Raw genomic sequence first — 20000 nt, forward strand, 5'->3', positions numbered from 1 at the left:
ACATCACAGATCCAGCGGGGTATTTCTGGTAAGGAATATGAGGAGCATGTGATCAGGCCATTCTTCAATGTTGCCAACACGAAGGGCAACAGATCTATGATAAGACGAATGAGGGAGTTTCTTGGGAAGCGCCTTAAAAAAGGCCATCAACCAGGTATAGTCTTTATATGTACAGGTAGAGTAACAATGCCTCAGTGAACTTTAGGCCCCAAAAGGACATCCTGGAATTTAAATAAAGCTTTTTCATAAGCACTCCCACGCTTATCCCGCCAGCTACGCAGGCTAGTAAATGTGAAAATTAAAGAGATGAGTATAGCAGATGTTCCTTCTGTCAGAGATTTTGTTTTCTTGAATAAATGTGACTACTGTCAAAAGCCAAGTGTACGCCTTTCGCAAAGTTAGGGGGTGTTTACATGAGAAGACATTGCACCGGCGCGAGTTTCATACCGGGATGACTTTTTGATTTCGTATTACGTTTACAGGATGACTGGGTTGTTTCATATCTCGTTATTTGAAGGTACACTTCATGTTTATAAAATACACGTGTGATTCAAAATCGCAAACATAGCCCATGCGCTACCCGTTCCAGTCTGCCGGCAGACCGATCTCACACCTTACATTTCGCTATCACACTGACATTTATCAAATCAGCAAATACTTTGTAGAAACACGCCAAAAGATCGCAAACCACCAACCAAAAAAACAGTAACAGATAAACAGTACATCAAACTTTTCCCCCATCGTGTAAGCTTCTACAATCCTACAGTATTACTTGAACAATTGGTAGTTACACTATCGCTCGTATTTTTTTTTATTCAGTGAAAACGAAAAATGGCAGCAATATATAATCTCATACCGGCTTGTAACTGATTATTACAAAGCTCTTTGAGAAAACGAAAATCGTAACATCCTTTTGTAATGTAATGTGCACCAATACACGCAGTTACCGGGCTTAATGTATTTTTTTTTCCCAAGGGCAAGAAGGTGACAGTGTCAGTACCAAAAGTGATGGCATCGATGCCTTGCGTGCTAAAATCATGGAAGTGTTGAGACAAGAGCCATACATGGGGGAAAAGATACCAACCAGGTGAGTAATGTTTTAGTGACACTCATGTGCAAGGAAGTCTTCGCGCATCAAATTTCACTTTTTTCACTTTATTTCGCCCAAACTGATTCCTTATCTAAAGCTGATGGGGATTGCCTTGGCTGGTTTTTACAAAAAGGATCTGACTCTGGCATGTGTTTGGGTTCTTTTTGGTTTAAGCTTGTCTGTGATAATTCCAGCAACGTATTAGTGGCTCATTTTGAAAAAGTTCTCCATAAATTATCAAATCGATTTTTCTTAACTAAACCCTTTATACGAATCTCTTGCTGTCACAACATATTTCACGTTTCCTAGTTTTAATTCGAGTGACAGTTTCTTGCTACTCCAGATCTTTGACAGGTGATTAAACGCAGCTGTTGCTTTGCCAATCGGCAGTTGTCCGTAACTCCTGCGTGACCGATAGAACTGCCCACGAAAGTGCAATTCTCTACCACTCTTTGGTTAACAGTAGTAGGGTTTACTTGTTCTTGGTTTTCTTGGCAGTGATCGTTACGCTAGTGCTAATAGCGATGTCTATAATTTCTGCCACAAAGTTTTGGAGCTCCCGGGTGCCGTTCGTGAACGTCGTGCGTATAGTCAAGGTCAGAGAAATGCCAATTCTCATTTCACACAATACTCTTTGCTCCAGTCGCTTTCTCCAGTACCCAATCGATAGTTACCACAAAAAGGAGCGACGAAAGCAAACAGACCTGATGGACCCTCGTGAGGAAATGTTAGTCCTGACACAACATCTTCACTTCTTGTAACAGGACTTTGTTTAAGTTAGCTTCATGCTAAACCAGATGTTCCTGTATAAATAAATAAATGTTTCTATGAACTTAGGTGGAATGCCATACTGGAACAAGACGTTTCACAAAGATTCTCTGTGGACGCTGTCGAATGCCTTTTTGATGACGATAAAGCTGACTGCCAGAGGCGGCTGGAGCGCATTGCACTTCTCACTGACGTGCTTATAATAAAGATTAATTAATTTTATTCATATCTTCTTGCTCAAAAAATGAACACCGGAGCGGTACAGTGACTCCTTAAAAGCCGAATTTAGATTTGTTCTAATAAATCTATTCGGCCTCCGGCAGAAAAGCATTCATAGGCTGAAAAGTGAAATTATAAAGAGGGACTTGAAGGTAAACGTACGGATACAAAGGAGTTATATTTTTCAGTGTTTTGCTATAGAGCTCATTTGCTGCAAACGTGTATGAACTACGACTGTTTTTGACATGTCTTTTGTATGCGATATTGTTTTTTGTTAACCTTTGCAGGTGGCCCCATTTTGAGAGGGTACTTGAGGATTTGGTGGCTCAGAGAATTCATTACACGAGTGTGGAACAACTTCAAATTTCTGCCAGGGAAGATTGCCTCATTGACGATGATGACGAGTTTCAAACAGTGTTAAATTTCTATCATGACCTCGGCCTGATTATAAAACACAGGAGCACAGTTGTTCTGGAAGCTAAATGGCTGATTGACCTGTTTAAAGAGCTGATTACCATTCCTCGTTTTGATGAAGCGGTGAGAAAAAAAGCAGAAGAAAGGAGAGTTTCATAATTTTACAATAAGAGGTGTTTTCTAGTTGTTACAACTCATACGACTTACTGAGCAAAACGCAAGATTCTGCTGCCCTAAATTGTAATAATTATTGTAATCTTAATTGATAACGCTCACTGTCTTTGTGGCATCGTTATGTCTTCGTTTAAGCAAACCTTGTTTGATTCATAGTTACCCTTTTTCCACGCGAACAAAAATTGAAAGTTTCATTCACAAAATATTTTTAGTAGCTCGCATCACGTTCGTGATGCGAGAAAACCTGAAAATGTGAATCATGTCGCGTAAAGTAAACGTTCGAAACTTATGAGCAAGCAGTGGGTGTGATTTAGACGCTGAGATTCACATCAAAGGATTAGTTATACTTCAAATGTGAACCTCAAGGCATACTTCTTGGTTGCTACTAAGGCTGAAGATCCTGACACGATATATTTTATTACTTTTAGAACCCTCTTTGTTCAACCTATTGGCAGGAAGTTGAAAAGAGTGGTGTTCTCTGCATGGAACTTGTCAATCACGTGTTTTCCAAATTTGTGGATCAAGCTATTGTCAAGAAAGACATTTTGGATATGATGGACCAGTTTGGTTTGATTGCGAAATTTACATCAAACACCTCCGGTTCCACGTACTTTGTACCCGCGCAGCTCAAGACCCCACCCACAGAAATTTGCAAACTACACCCTACCCCAGCTGATCCATGTCCACTATATCTCCGTTTCCGAGGTGGGTTTGTTCCGAAAGGTCTCTTTATACGCCTTGTTTCCAGTTCTATTTCCTGGTGCTGTAAGACTTGGCAACAGACACCACTTCCTACTCTGTACCAAAATGGTGCTCATTTCGTCATTGTCGGCAGGCAGATCATCTATGATTTTATTCTTCTTTGCAAGAAAAGTTTTATCAAGATTGCGCTGAAGCAAAGAAATGAAGATGAAGAGCCAGTTTCAGTGTCTGAATCAGTTGAAATACCAAGTCGCGTTCGTGTCTTCATAGACGACACTTTACAAAAATTGTCTCACGAGTTGCCATGTCTTAGCGGGTTGCAGTACGAGTTATCTGTTGCGTGCCCCCACTGTCTGGCAGAATGTTCAAACCACCGGGAAGCTGCATGTACCCAAGAGGAGTGTTTACACTTTTTTGAATTAAAGGAAGGGCAGCGACTAATATGCACGAAGAACGTTCGTGATAGTGTGAGGAGGGTTCTTGGGATGGAAAAGTGGCTGTCTTTAAGAAGAGCGCAGGTAAAATATTTAATAAAATATAGTATGAAATGACGTGAAGTAATCTTTTGCGATGTTGACGTTAACAATACTAACCTGCGTAGCTGGCCACTAAGGTGCGCAAGAAGCGTGCTCGAACGAGTGCTCCCCTCCATTGCCCCTCCCCAACCAAATCCGCCAGCTAGTGGTCAGAGCGGGACTTGGAATCTGAACCTCCGGATGACACGTCATGAGCGTTGACCTCTCAACTAATCTTCCTCCGTTTTTGTGGATAATGATCTCAACATTATTTACCGGAGAGGTGAATTAGTTGTATTGCGTGTTACTGTGGTCGGGGGAGAAAGAGTAAGCGAAGTTCGTCTCGTATGGGTAAAAAAAATTTCGTTGACGGAAAATGCCTATCCTGCCCACATCTGGCACTTTTTTAGAACAAGTTTTCTTTACACTGACGTGAAAGTAATTTTGCTTTCATATCTGAATAGCCTGAAACGCTTAAGATAACTTAACTTTTCCCCTGTTTCATCAAAGTTACCGATACCACTTTTAGCAGTTTGTAAACTTTTTCACTTTAATTTATATTTATATCAAGGCATGTGTTCTAAACAAGGCCCAACTCTGCACGAGCTCTGCTTGCATTTCCGGTCACGTACTTTCCGAAAAGGAACAGAATTAAAATATAAACAAACAACTGTGTTGGATAAATCTGGCCACGGTTGTGGCAGGTTTAATGAAATCAAAGCTAACATAATCACAACACATCGATATATGTAAACCGATTAACCTACTGAATAAAAAATGGGGCGACAAAAATCCGCCACAAACTACAAAACAAAATATTTAAGAAAAGGAAAAAAGAAGAAATAGGAAATACCGTGAACAATAATAACCCGCAGGCAGGTGAAGGGGAAGGAGGAGGGAAAGATTTTGCTCGAGATCTGACCGAGTTGATGACGAGGGAGAGAAGGAAGAATTATTGGGAAAATATCTCGATATACCTACTTAACCCTGACACCGCCCTATAACCTAATTGGCTAGATTTGCAGTACCTGGTACAGCCTGACCTAGCGAGTTATCATGTGAGTATCATGCCTTGCCATAAATTACATTATGTCTGCCATAATGTCTAGTTTTATATCAAGGCATGTGTTCTAAACAAGGCCCAACTCTGCACGAGCTCTGCTTGCATTTCCGGTCACGTACTTTCCGAAAAGGAACAGAATTAAAATATAAACAAACAACTGTGTTGGATAAATCTGGCCACGGTTGTGGCAGGTTTAATGAAATCAAAGCTAACATAATCACAACACATCGATATATGTAAACCGATTAACCTACTGAATAAAAAATGGGGCGACAAAAATCCGCCACAAGCCACACAACTGTGGCTGAAGCCCCACAAAAAGAAGCAAAGCTCGCGTGAAAGCTGGAAAGCGAAAAATTGTTGGACACTTTTAAAACTATGAAGAAGAAGAAGAAAATAAAAATTTGTCAATACTAAACGTGACGTCAACGAAACGGCAGCCCTTGTCTGAACCGTGAAATTGAACGTCTGGTACAAATTAGAGAGATGATAATCGATAGGAAAATTCGGACTTAAAAATTGTCAACCAAGTAGCAGCCCAATGACTGACCTACGCAACCAGCATAAGAACAAAAGTACTAAAAAACCGCCTAACATTAAGACAAGGGAAACGAGAAATAATGCCAACCAAGTAGCAGCCCAATGACTGACCTACCAAAAAGGCATAATAACAGAACGAACTAAGTCATACGAAACGAGAACTAACGCCAGCCAAATAGCAGCCCAATGACTGACCCATTCAGCCGGCCTAAAAGCAGAATGAATAAGATTAGGAACTAACAACTCAAAGGTCAGTTAAAAATGGTTGTCTAAGCCCACCAAGTAGCAGCCCCATTGTCTGACCTACTTTCGACACGTTGGCAAATCAATTAATTAGCGTGAAGAACTTCCGACCTCAAATAAACTTTAAATGCGTCGGATTTCCAGCGACCAAGAGCACGAATTTGCGCGTCAGAATAACCTTGTTCAGCGGCATGGCACGCGCCGCCAATGCGAAAGCTATGAGTCTTGTACCGACTACTGTCCAGACCACAGTAAGATAAGCACTGCTGAAGTGCGACATTGAATTGGTGAACAGAGATGGCGGTCTGATCAGCGTGACAAAAAAGTGGCCCTGGACGAGTTCCCCTGATATTACAATACTGATATAGGGCTGTAACAGGGCAAAAAGTGGAAGAGACATCCTTGGCAAGTAAAATGTCAAAAGGTCTGCGACTAGCGTTATGCTTATACTCGGTAATAGTAATCTTTGCCCCCTGCACTTGGCCTTGACGAAATAAGAATGTTAGATTACTGTACTGAACGACAGAACGCGCAAATCGTGTGCTCTTGGACGCCAGCTCACCTATGCGAAAAAGACCGTAAAACGCGACAAGAAACATCGTCGAAAAAAGAGAACGTTGAAATGCCGAAGAGTTAGAAAAAGTAAGAGAGCGAATCAGCTGGTGCAATATGGGCCGTGTAATTGGCAGACGAATGTCCGACGGCTGTTGACGGCTCAAAGCTGTCAACAGCTTGTCAATTAGAAAAGATTTGGTAGGGTCATTAAAACCTTTAAGCTTATGTGCATAGGAAATGGCAGAAAGATATGATTTTATGGTGGAACAGGCCAATTTACGAAACGAGAGATAAGAAATAAAAAGAGGGATACAAGTAGGGGGTAAAGGTAAAGGAGGATTGGTTGAACCGTACAAGTGAGCATAGAATTGGCGGAAAACGACCCACGCACGCTGATACAGGCGCCGCGAGCTGGCTGTGAGAGTAGAATTTAGTAGACCTCTCAAGTTAGCACCCAACTCTTCGGCAATAGGTTCTCGGGGATAGGGGTCGGGAGCTGGTCGGCTTCTGGTGAAAGTTCCTTGAACTTTGTTACCTGGGAACGTGAAATGTAATCGGCACTAGAATTGATTAACCCAGGAATATGGCGAGCTTGAAATATTATGTTATGTTTGAGGCAACTTAGCACTAAATCCCTTAATAGCACCATGATACCCTGGTGTTTAGACGTCTGATTATTAATAATGTCAACAACGGCGGCATTGTCAGTGAAAAATATGATACGTTTATCTGCCATTATGTGCCCCCAAATATGAACAGCAATGACAAAGGGAAAAAGCTCCAAAAGCGCGATGTTATAAGATTTCCAGTGGTTCGGCCAAGTTCCGTGAAGCCAATGGCGATCAAAGACCGCACCAAAACCTATCGAACCTGCGGCATCAGTATAAAGCTGAAGACTCTGGGATGTTTCCCAAACGTCACTTAAGAAAAACGATCGCCCGTTAAAATCGTCAAGAAAACGGAGCCAAAGCATGATATCTAATTTAGCGCCTCGCGAAAGACGAATGTGATAATGAGGCTTGTTGACGCCTTTGGTAAGATCTATCATGCGACGCAGAAAAGCGCGACCCGGAACAACCACGAGGCATGTAAAATTCAATAAACCTATCAGTGATTGGAGTTCCTTTAGGCAGACGGAGCGCCGGGCCTGGAAATTTTGTAACATCGCACGACACTTGAGAAGTTTGTCTTCTGGTAGGGGAGCCTCTTGGCGTACAGAATCAAGCGTAATTCCAGCAAATTGTAAAACAGTCGCGGGACCCACCGTTTTTTCAGGGGCCAAGGGAACGCCAAGATAATTACACATCAAAATAAAATTATCTAAGTCGTGTTCACATTGTCCTTTGCTTGGGGCTATGAATAAAAAATCGTCTAAAATATGTAATACTGCGCAAGCACCAAGATGATTGATGGACAACCACTCAAGTGCCGTACTAAATGCTTCAAAAATCGCACAGGAACTGGAAAGCCCCATCGCGAGACACCTATCAAAATAGTACATGTTGTCCCATTTCAAACCAAGCAAGGAATAGTCAGCAGGGTGAATAGGAATTATACGGAAAGCAGATTTCACGTCGGTTTTGGCCATAAAACAACCCTTTCCTAACCGCTTGAGTAACTTCACCGCATCCCCGACCGATGCGTATTTCACGGTAGAACAATAATCCGGGATAAAGTCATTTACGGAAGACCCTTTGGGGTAAGATAAATGGTGTATTAATCGAAATTCAGATGGATCCTTTTTGGGAACAATGCCCAGTGGAGAGCAACGAAAATTGGGAAAGGGGGGAGCTGTGAAAGGACCAACAATTCTCCCTGCATCACATTCCTTGCGTAACTTAGCATGCGTTACCACTGGCTGATCCAGAGCGCTTTTAAGATTAGGAGACTCAGACGAAAACCGCTCACCAACAAAGTGAATACGAAAACCAAAACCAAAACCGTCAACAAGAAATTGTTTTAAAACTCTGTCATAACCATGCAGCAAAAAATCAAGCCGATCCACTCTTACTGGCGTGACTGGCTTGCTGTGGAGAACCCGATGTACTATCTCGTTTGCCTTTTGAACTGAAAGGGAATCCACTTTTGGGCGCCGAAGCTGAGCACTGGCCGCCCGGGTGTTTTCCACCACATTTAAAACACACGTGTTCGAATTTGCATCCGGAACAGTGCTTACCTGCTTGAAAGGCCCAGCAGGTCCCTTTCGGAAAGAATTGAGAACGAAAACGTGGTTTGTTGGTGGGCGGTTGCGGTTTGCGAAAAGTATTTGACGCCCGTAACCACAACTCCCAATGTATCCTATCCCATGGATACTGCTCTGGTGCCGATTGTCTTACGTAACGAAATTGTTCATCATACCAATGCCAATCTCCCCCCTTTGCAGCCAGATCCCGGACCACCTCGCAATATTTCATTAATTGAGGAGTGTAATTGTTAAATCTTTCCGCGTAAACAGAAACGAAAATATTAAACGCAGAGACCCACTGGGAAATGTTGGCTATTTTCTTAGAAACGTGACAGGGTTCAAGCGTCAGTTGAGGCTGGCTCGAAGAACCGGCGACTGACGGTGTCATAGATAATGAGTATTTCCCCTCCTGCTGAGGTGAATCAGACAATAACGACCCGAAATTAATATATTCATTCGCCCAAATTTTTGCTTTGATTTTGGAACTAACTCTCGAAGTGAGAGGGACAGAAACACTGGTGAATTGAACTTGTGGTCTTTGATCATACGGACCCGTGTTAACTAAGTCTAAAGGATCAACTGCTCCAATACCTGACTGAGGATTGGTGATGACATGGACGTCGTCATCCACAGCCTGTTCAACAATTCCAGTTGGCGCTTGCGTAACTACTGGCGTTGGGGAGTTGTTGTCGAGCAGCGAAGCCAATTTCTCAGGCGAGAAGGCCGTCTTTACTGCTTGTGTAATTACGGCAGAAATGGTAGCGGTGATTGCGTCGACATCCACGGACACTGTGCCTGGGGATGAACTTGAAGGGTTGGAAGCAAGCACGTTAGCCTGCTCAGTTGTAGTGCTCTCATGAACAGTGGGCGCCTCCTCAGGACGCAGTCTTGGCCGCCTGGCTCTCTTGTTGGGGCGAACGGATGGAATGGCGGTGGGCGCGGTAGCTTGAGTTGCTGGTCGTTTTCGCGGAGGCATTTTTTACAAAAAAGACTACTGAAACTGGCAAAAATAAACAAGACTGAGACAATTAACAGCACTGCAGGGGATACGAATATACCCCGCGAGCCATTGTTGTCTGTAAAATTACTTAGCACTTGGGAGAGGCAGTTCAAGATATATATAGCCTAACAGGCCCGACGTAGCCACAAAAGAAATTGAAAAATATAAGTGACAAAATACGATAAATAAGACAGCAGTAACAGTATAGAAAAAAGCCAAGTTCCATGAAAAAACGTGCATAATCACTGATACCGAGTGCATTGGACACACCTCCCAAAAAAGGGGGCGGTCAAAAGTGGTTGTACACTCAAAATGGTAAAGCGAAAGCACAAAATAACATAACCAAAGCCGCAAAAATAAACACGATATTTAAACCGTGCATGAACAAAGTAGCACGCCTGCTTATAGGTAGGAAATTACTTTCCAACAACAAGTGAACAAAGGGCAAGGCTGCATAACATTCGGCTTGGTAAAGAGCAACAAATATTAAAATTAGGGAACTGGCAAATACATGGGAAAAAATTACTGCTGTTAACGACCTGAGAAAATTCGTATACATCTAAGAACTGCGCCTCTCAAACTGCGAAAATATTTATAATGTCCGAGTTTGTTTAAATGAACACCATCCCGAGCAAGAAAACGTGATTTACAACGCCAAAACCCTCTGTGACGCCAGTAAAATACATAAGGAATGGGTTCTAAAACCACCTTCAGATACTTCGTTAACAAGTCAACCTGTTTGTTAAAAGAAGAGGCATCTTGCCGGTAAAGGGTTTGACAAACGCAAATCAATTCCACTCCATATGACTCATAAAGTAAACGACACAGATCTTCAATTGCCGAGCCAGTTGCAACGGCCGAAATGGTGGTAAGGTCGTTCGTACCTAATTGCATGATCACTACATTGGGAGCGAACTCCTCTACTATACCTAAATCGTACTGCCTAGTTTTAGAAACCGTTCTACCTCCAATCCCATGCCATCTTATGAGCAGATCGCCATCTAGACTTAAATTTTTCGCAATGCGCGCATTAAAATTGCGGCAAAGAAAATCGTGCACACGGCGAATGAAAGAGTGGCCCAGAATTAAAACACGGATTGGCGGCATGAGGAAAAGAGAATATAATCAAAGGAAGTACTTGCCTGAAAAGATTTTGCTCGAGATCTGACCGAGTTGATGACGAGGGAGAGAAGGAAGAATTATTGGGAAAATATCTCGATATACCTACTTAACCCTGACACCGCCCTATAACCTAATTGGCTAGATTTGCAGTACCTGGTACAGCCTGACCTAGCGAGTTATCATGTGAGTATCATGCCTTGCCATAAATTACATTATGTCTGCCATAATGTCTAGTTTTATATTCTTTTTGATTTGGTGTTGACAAGGGCTGAAAACTTAAAAGGTATCCAAAATTTCAACGCCCTCCCAATGTGCTGTAGCTGAAACCGAGTACATACGTACTGTCTCGAAGAGAAAGTACCGCACAGATTTTCTCAAATCCCATAATGAATTAGTCTTCGTCTATCGTACGTTTAACGTTGTTTTACCATCTTTTATAAACCAGATAAGTCTCGGTAGGGAAGACTTAAAAGAAAATGCTACAACACTTCAGCAACCAGGCGAGTGCGTTATGACCCCGTTAACTCAATTGGTGGGGAAAACAGTATTCACTTTGTCAAACGCATTGCTTTTTTTAGGTGCAGTATACTCCCCGTTCTCTTGGCACGTGGCAAGATAGGGGAGGTGAAAGTGACCCAGAAAAATTTCTTAAAGCACTGAATGTTACTTTGTTGGCGAGTGAGTGGGGCTCATCCATGGGTGGCTTGTCAACAATAAACAGAAATCTCGCCATTCTATTTGCGAAGCACAGCTTAGTCAACATTACTCTTTTGGTGCCACAATCTTCTTGCAGCGAGGAGGACAGGAGAGACGCTGCGAAACAGAACATTGTCATTCGGGAAGCAGAGAGTTTACCAGGCTACTATGATCCTCTTGACTGGCTGAGCACCCCACCGAAAAACCTTGCTATCGACATCGTCCTGGGCCATGGCGCAAAGTTGGGAAAACAAGCGCAAGTAATTCGGAAGTACCACGGCTGTAAGTGGGTGCAGGTGGTCCACACTGCACCTGAACAACTGGGAATGTTAAAAAACTATGACAGCGCGGTTGCCAAAGGTGAAGAGAAGGACAGAGCTGAAGTAGACTTGTGCAGACTAGCAGATCTTGTCGTGGCAGTAGGACCCAAGTTGAGAGAAGCCTATTCATCCCGCCTCCGTGTTTACAAGAAACACCAATGTATTTTCCAGCTTACTCCAGGTACTTTCCATGAATTTTCAATGCTAGAACAAGCTACACTGGAAGAAGGGAAGTTTAAGGTTTTAACCTTTGGCCGCGGTGATCCTGAAGACTTTAGTCTCAAAGGATATGACATTGCCGCAAAAGCAGTGGTTAAATTGAAAGAAGAAATGGAAGAAAGCTCTTACTGCCTGGTGTTTGTGGGCGCTCCCATTGGGAAACAAGACGAAGTCGCCCAAAACTTGCTCCAGACTGGAATTGCTAAAGACCAGCTTATTGTTAGAGCTTTTGTACAGAGCAAGGAAAGGTTAAAAGAGTTGTTTTGTGAGGTTGACCTTGCCATTATGCCTTCCAGAACAGAAGGTTTCGGATTAACAGCTCTCGAGGCGTTGTCTGCTGGTCTCCCCATTCTGGTGAGTGGCAATTCAGGATTCGCACATGCACTATGCGATTTACCCTCAGGAAAATCGTTTGTGGTGAATTCCAACGACCCCATGGAATGGGCGAAAGCAATTGCTGCTGTTCGCCAAAAGGGAAGAGCACAACGTCTTAAAGAAATCCAAATCTTACGTGCTAGCTACGAAGAGAGGTACAACTGGGAGGAGCAGTGTGGAGCCCTTGTTGAGAAGATGTGGAATATGGTCCAGGGTAAGTGCTTTGTTAAAGTACTATTATAATACTGTAACTCTCCCCCCCCCCCCCGTTTAACATTTGGGGACGTGGCACAGTAGACGAGGAGATGACTTTGCATGTTGGAGGTCCGGAGTTCACTCCCGGCTGGGGAAATGTTTTTCCCTTTTTTTGGCTGTTTTGTTTTTGTTTTGTTTTTTTTCACCATACTTTTTTCTTACTTTTTGGCTGGTTCTAATTTATTTACACTGCTGCCCTTTCTTTACACCTTTGCGGGGTGTTGCGATAAACGTATTTCCAGTTCCTATTGTTAAGGCTTATAATTAAATATTTCCTATTGAGTAAGCTGGGATCATATATAAGCTTTGATTTTGAAATATGGCGACAAAATAAAAACTAAAGGAACGAAACAATTATCATGGCTTAGCTCCTTCTCCTATGTTGATAAGTAAAGGCCGAAGGCATATGTCACAATTTCCACTATGTTCCAGCTTCCTTTATTTCCAAAGTAAAAATACGTACGTGGAATGTTAGAATGTAAAACTGCAGTAAAAACAGTAGCCTGCGTGGCAGACGCAAAAAGGGGAGGGGGAGGGGGAGGGGTAAGGGAGAAAAGCGCTCACCCTCTCTCCCCAATCCCCCTCCCTTTTTCCCTTCCTCCCTATCCCCTACCCCTTTCGACGCCTGCTACGCAGGCTATAAAAACAGTTGAACGCAAATTGGTTCCCCGTAGGAGTTTCATTTGCCAGCTGGTTGAGTTTTGAAAATACCGTAGATGAATGGCAACATTGAGGGTACAAAATTGTGACCATGTCGTTTAAAAATAAAGAAAGTACGATACAAGTAACGATTTGTTGTCCTCCGTCCTCGTTCACCATTGGGAGAAAAGATGCCTGTAGATTAGTAGTGCCGACACTTTCTGTCACTAAGTCTATGCTCACACTAAAAAAATCGTACCGGATAGGGCCTCTGTTGACACATAACAACGGTGATTTTGGCGCCATTTCTGTATCGGGGCGAAGCTGCGCCGCGCCGGTAATGAGAGAGCATCGTCCAGTGATTGAATAGGTTTCTGTCGGCATAGTCTAGACAAAGCCTATATGAAGCATTTAAGTTATTAACAAGAGAGTTCTCTCTTGGTCATCAAGGTATACCTAACTCTAACTTTCTGAGACATTTCAAGAGTTTGCCTTCATGTGCGCTCTTGCTTTAGATGCCAAGTTTTAGATTAAGTTAAATCGTCTTTACTCATAGAGGTTTAGATGAGATGTCTTGATAAGCACAGTGTCTGAGGTCCAACAAACTGTGCTGTCGTTTGTGACCTTCGCTGTTTGTTTGTCTTCTTTAACCTGCAGCGTGTTTGTTATTTCTTTGTTTCCCTTAGAAAACTAGAAAGAAAGTCAATCTCCTGTGGAGCAAAATCTCCTCTGACTTAACACCAAAACTGAATCTATGCCCGAGCTGAGTTCATCTTCAAGATGCAGAACCAGGGCAGAACCATGCAATTCTTTGACAACATGTACAAGTATGCTCATTCGCCTCAAGAGAAAAAAACAGCCAACTTAGAAAACGTTTATCAGTAAGGACTTTTAAGTAGTGTAAATAAGTTGTTTTATAACATGATTAGAGGAGGTTAAAACAAATCAGTCTAGTGTACTGTTCTAAACGAATGTTTAGGGAAGATAAGAAAAGACCTACATTACTGTAAAGTACAGGTAGTTTTATAATTTGTAGTTACTTTGAGAAGGATCCTTCCTTTAGTTAATTAGTGAAAGTAATTCAGAAACTGAGTAACTATTCTAGGTTTTTGGAAAATGACCCGAATACGAATACATGCCCCTTCCTATGGTTATCTGGTCTGCGAATGGAGTCGATTCGCGCCCTCTGTTCAGAGTTTTGAACTTATACATGTAATTAGCACTGATAATTCGAAGGGAAGGGCCGGGTGGATTTAAAATAAGGTAAAGGCAATTTTACGTAACGCGTTTATTCTATTACTTAGACAGTATATTCAGTATTTTTGTAAGAAGTGTTCGTAGAACCTATTTTTTTTAGAGATTTTCTATTGAAAGGGAAAAGCGGAGAAATCAAATTCTCCCTAAATGACAGCAGTTTAACGTTCATAGATCAACAACACCAACATAATTTCAGTTTGTAGAGAAGACAAATTTTAGACATTTCGGATTAAATAGTTAGAGAAATCATTTATAACTTTGGTATGTAAAAAGAATTCCGGTATGTCACCGTATTTTTATGTTTGTAAAATCAAGGTAAAGGTTTGGGTGGATTTCAAACACAGTAAAGTCAATTTTATGAAAAGCATTTATCGTACTTCATAAGATAGTATTTTCAGTATTTTTCTATGACATGTTTGTGGAACGCGCCTATGTAGATTTTCTATTAATGAGTGACAAGTGAGAAAACCAAATGCTCTCTTAATGAAATTAGTTCAACGTTAATAAGTGTAATTTCGTAGGGAAAACGTTTCAGATAAAATAGTATAAGAAATCTTATATTATAACCAACGATAGAATCATGTAAATAGAACTCTCTGTCATAGAGATGACTCTAACTAGGTGTAATGTGACGTTAAACATAGCCCGCAATGCAGGCGTATTTTGGGTGGGCGAAACCTTGTTCGTGTTCGTATTGTTGTAGCCGTCATCTTTGATTTTATGACAGTGGAAGATTGGGGAGATTAGAAATAGTAACCCTTAGGGTAAGTGTGAGGGCGAAAGAAGGAAAGGGGGGAGGGGAGAACCCATTTTATCCTCTCTTAGGCAGGTTTCAACATGGCGCTTTCGCGAGCAAAAACATTTCCGCGCCCAAAGAAAACGCCTGCACTCCAGGCCACGTTAAACAAAGTAAGGAAAACAAGACGCTACGGAGCGTACACTTCGGCGTCGTGGTTGCGAAACTACTTAATTGTAAATGCGGACGAATAGTAAGAAATCAAATATGGTAAGAGTAAGGTGTTAATTTGTGAAATTATGGGATTTATCAGGATATTCTGAAAAGAGCAACATCCAAGAGGCCTACTTGCCAAAAACTAGCATTTCGGGACAAATTGTCTCCGAGGTATTAGCCCAGTTATGCTCTGATGTCTCCATACAAATCCTTTTAAAAAAACAATTCTCTATTTTTCTTAGTCACATCAGGCTTCAAAAACAGCATAGCAGTCTCATGTACTGATTAAAGATATGTAAGGCATGGGTAAGGAGTCAATTACGTTGAGCATGGAATTGGCTAAAACTCAAAGTCACGAGTTCGAATGTTTTGAGGATAATTATTCACTGACTATCAGCACGCAGGGATGTCGGATTAACACAAGGAAGTTTAACCCCAAAGGAACATAGCCTTTACAGAGCTTTAAAACACAGCATCCACCAACGCAAACTTGCCTTGAACTTTGAGTAAAACTAAACAGCCTCTACCAATAATAACAAACTCTCACTTGAACTTCAGATATCTCACGGCTTCCACGAACTTGTAAACACAGAACCTGAAAATCGACCTTCGTCACACTTGACTAAACACAGCAGTCCAGCTCGTGGGAAAAAACTTAGTTCGTCAAAAGGACTCGCTTGGAACTTGCATACCGTTTGACATAAGGTACCAGAAAATACTAAACAGGCGAATAGTAGTAGCTTTTCGACATATTTTATGATTCCAGTAACTGATGCAAATCTGCTGACTCATTCTGAAATGTTAACATGCCCTAATTAATTATTCATGTATAATCCAAAAACGTAGAGAACGTTCGAGAAAGTCACGCAACGCATGAAAGCAATTTTACTACGTAACACTCAACAAAGACAAAATGTCTTTGTGCAGCGTTTTGTAACTTTAAATTCGTCATAAAACAGTTCGAAAGGAGTGCTCACTCGTGAAATGTTTTTCAACACTCGAAGAGAAATTTCGTGTCACTGCGCGGCCACGAAAAATCCTCTATTTATTCCTCGAGTGATTAAAGACTAAACTCGAAGTGATCTCAAGATATCAAGAAGTAGTCCGCTCTCATTTCGTGAAATAGTTGAAACAAGCCGAAAAGTCACGAACTTGTACGCCCAATCTTGTCCCGAGACTAGTGCATCATTTCATAACTATTTTTTCGTATGCCAAACTACCTTGGATCGCAGTAGCGCAATCGGCTAATCCCTCAACTTAGAGTCTCCTCTGATCTGATGGGTCACACAGGTGAGTCGGTTCAAACCCCGGGAAAGCCAAAATAATAATTCTTTCGTCCTCGAAAAAGATAAAGAACAAGACGCTGTGTGAGCGTATATTTGGGCGTGGTCAATATGTACTCCTTTAAGTTCATATATATCCTCATTCCTATGTAGAGTCTGAAAATATTGTACTAATTTATGCATGGATGGTATTTCCAACAATACACATGTCCCTTCACTATGACTGTTATGATACATATCTCTAGCATGAGAATCAAATGCATTATATCCCCCAGCCTCAGTACTGTAGATATCAACACCAATTATTGCCACCATTAAAATGAATGAGTTGTAGTTCACGTGCCAAGAGTGTTTCAAATGCTGTAACCTGTGAGTGGCATATACAGTAGTGATGGATGTTACAACTAGTGTAACTGTCACTGTATTTAAGGTGAAAAAATTGCTCAAACACTGTAACTATTCCTGGCAATTCTGTTAACATTGACATAGATTGTCTTGCAAGCAGTGACAGACAAGAATATAATTGAATACCAATAAATCATCATTTGAGTCATATCATCAACTGAAGTAACCTTTGTTATCTTATTGTAAAAGATTGTGCACAGACTCATTCGACACATCGTTGTCCACCATTTTCCCCAAATCCTGTAACATTTCCTTGACAGTATGGAGCATTAATTGTTTTTGCAGCATCTACATAAACTGAAGGTCCTGGATTCTTCTCTATATCAGTACAAAGCTTAAATTGGCCAAAATTAACTCGGTGATTCAAACTGTTTTAAGCAGTATAAAATGGATAAATACATGTACAATCAGGGGCAAATTCTTACTTAGAAGCCTATTTGGATATCTCATTCCACCTAAATCGCCAGTGCTCTGATGCTTGGACGACAGATACACCTTCCCTCGTTTACGAACTAGTTTTGGAGTTGCCCCTTAAGTAAAAACCCCACACTGTTACAGTTACTTCTGTACCTGTTTAAGTGTAAACCTTTTGTACTTTTAACGTAACAATGAATTTCAGACGACAATGATGTATTTTTCCGAATACTCTTCCATACAAAAAGTGTCACTTTCCGTGTTTTCTGTACCAAAGATTTTAATTTGTTCATTGGTAGTCTGCAGGGGCATGACGGTAACCGGTCATTTCGTCCCATGGTCAGATCGTTGACATCGTTCCAAGTCAGATCGTTCCAATCAATAGACAGATCGTTCCATAAAATAGTCAGTTCGTTCCACAGAAAAGTCAGTTCGTTCCACATATGAAAAGTCAAGTAAATCTTTCTAAATTTGTTGAGTGAACTTTATCGAGAAGAAAAACGTTTCGTTCATACCAGAAGCTGATAAAATAATAATCGATCCAAAGTCGATTCGATCCATCCTAAATCGTTTGAAAACAAACAAGAGACGATTTCAACCAGCCACGGGCTTTAAAATTTAAACCGCTGCTTTGAGAGTTTTTGAGCTAGAATCGATCGATAGTTTTGAAAGATATAGCACAACAAGTAAAAGCTAAGCCGTTCTGAAGGTACAGTATTTCGAAGCAGCGAAGCGCTTGTAACCTAAATATTTCTTTGCAGCGCCCGATTTATGCAAATTTTGAAAACAACGCGAGTTTCGAATTACAATCTCGATTTTATGGTAATTTGTCATGCCGAAAATATAATGGACTAACCTGAATCGTAAGTTCTGTTATAAATAAATTTCCCACGACGAGAACTCAATTCAACTTCTTTTATTTCCTCCACAACACAATTTTCCTTCTGTACAACTAGCTCATTACCTTCCCTTGTCGTCACCTCGCTGCCATAAGAACACTCTAACACAAAACTTGCTGATAATGCAAAATCCCGACGCACAGCATCATATGAAAAAACACAACACGCAATACAAAAACAAGTACATTAACCGTCACCCTGCTAAACAAAATTGAAGAAGAATTGTTGCAGTTATCACAGTAGTTCCAAAAGAAGCCTCGGTCCCTTTTGGTTTCAATTGTTGACAATCGTCTCCTCCTTCATCGGAACAGATTTTTATCACAGGCAACTCGCTGTCTTCCGCAACGCAAAATCAAAATCACTTTTGTCACACTGATAACCAGCTACACAAATCTTGCGACTCTCAAACTTGTTCAACATTCCTCTATTCAAACTCTTATCCATTTTACACGTACACTTCTGATATTCCGATTGTTATTACGTCTGTGGGGTCCATGAGTCTTTGATGTCATTGAATGTCTTGATAATTTCCCTTGTTTTTCTTTGTAGCCTGTGTACAGACGTCCCCCCTCCCTCAGGAAAAATCGGGAAAGGAGACGTCTGTGAATCGCCGACGATAATCGTGTTCCCGTTTCCCCGGAATGTTGGGGACAGCCTCTGATTGGTTGTAATGTTAATGCCATGACGCAAATAATTTCCGGTGTTGTGATTGGTGAATGAGCCTTAGAATAGATTCCCCGAGGAAAAGCTCAGCCTTTTTGTTTACCGGTATTTGTATTTCGGCTCTCTCGAAAAGGCATGAGAAGTTAAGACCACCTATGTTTGCTGCACCGGTTGCGGATGCGTCTGTCTGTACCGGTCGGTATTGTAAATAAAAGAGAAGGCATACAAAATCCAACGTTAACAGCCAAGGCAGGTCAAACTTACCCCAAAAAGATTCTATTACTGAATTGATTATTTGAAAAACTGAATCCGTTAGTCGTTCCCGTAACTGGTGTCAAATTTAAATCGGCATTCCTGTATGCGTAATGAGCAGTGAATATTTTAAGAGAACTTCTCTGCATTTCCTCAGATTGAAAATCTTTGAATGGATTAAATGTCTTAGAAGACATTTGCATCAAATTCAGGGAAACTGAGCTGGTAGAAATTTCGTAACTAAATCGCGTGTGAATTCACGGCTCATTACGCATGCAAAAATGCACACAGAGATGAATCTGAAATCTACAACTACCAACGGTTCAACTTAATTTCGAATAGTAAATACATTAATGGATCTTAGGAGGTACGCTTGACCTGGCTTGACTGTAATCAGAGATCTTATATCTGAATTTTTTGGGTGGAGATTGCGTGAAGAAGTTCGTCTAGCCTGTGCACAGACGCCAGAGCTATTTTTCGACCTACCTGTGCCTTTTTAACTGTCACCGAAAGAACAAAAAAATAATTTATGCAAATTTATACCGGAACCCGATTAACGACGGCGATTCACAGACGTCTCCTTTCCCGATTTTTCCTGAGGGAGGGGGGACGTCTGTACACAGGCTATTTCTTTGAGGAAACATGCAATTAAAACTGTCTTTCGATGATTGGTGCATTTCGATCCTCTCGTGAAAAAAATGTCAGACGTCAATCATCTTAGCGGACCTCTTAGGAAACGAAAGTTTTCTTCAACGGGTTCAAAAGGTCATTGTTTATGGTT

At 41.3% G+C, this 20000-nt stretch overlaps 1 protein-coding gene across 1 annotated transcript in view; it reads left to right on the plus strand.

Moving 5' to 3' along the window:
• Positions 1–15230, plus strand: part of LOC140923976 (uncharacterized) — a 21797-nt gene extending 6567 nt beyond the window's left edge. The window contains exons 5-10 of the mRNA XM_073373988.1: positions 1–154; positions 976–1087; positions 2365–2614; positions 3094–3885; positions 11169–12414; positions 13781–15230. The exon at positions 1–154 is cut by the window's left edge and continues 573 nt beyond it. Coding sequence (XP_073230089.1) covers positions 1–154; positions 976–1087; positions 2365–2614; positions 3094–3885; positions 11169–12414; positions 13781–13788 — 2562 coding nt within the window. The 3' untranslated portion in view covers positions 13789–15230. The remainder of the gene's footprint in view (positions 155–975; positions 1088–2364; positions 2615–3093; positions 3886–11168; positions 12415–13780) is intronic.
• Positions 15231–20000: the final 4770 nt, after the last annotated feature.

This window comes from Porites lutea, chromosome 14 (genome assembly GCF_958299795.1).
Source record: "Porites lutea chromosome 14, jaPorLute2.1, whole genome shotgun sequence".
NCBI classification, from domain to species: domain Eukaryota; kingdom Metazoa; phylum Cnidaria; class Anthozoa; order Scleractinia; family Poritidae; genus Porites; species Porites lutea.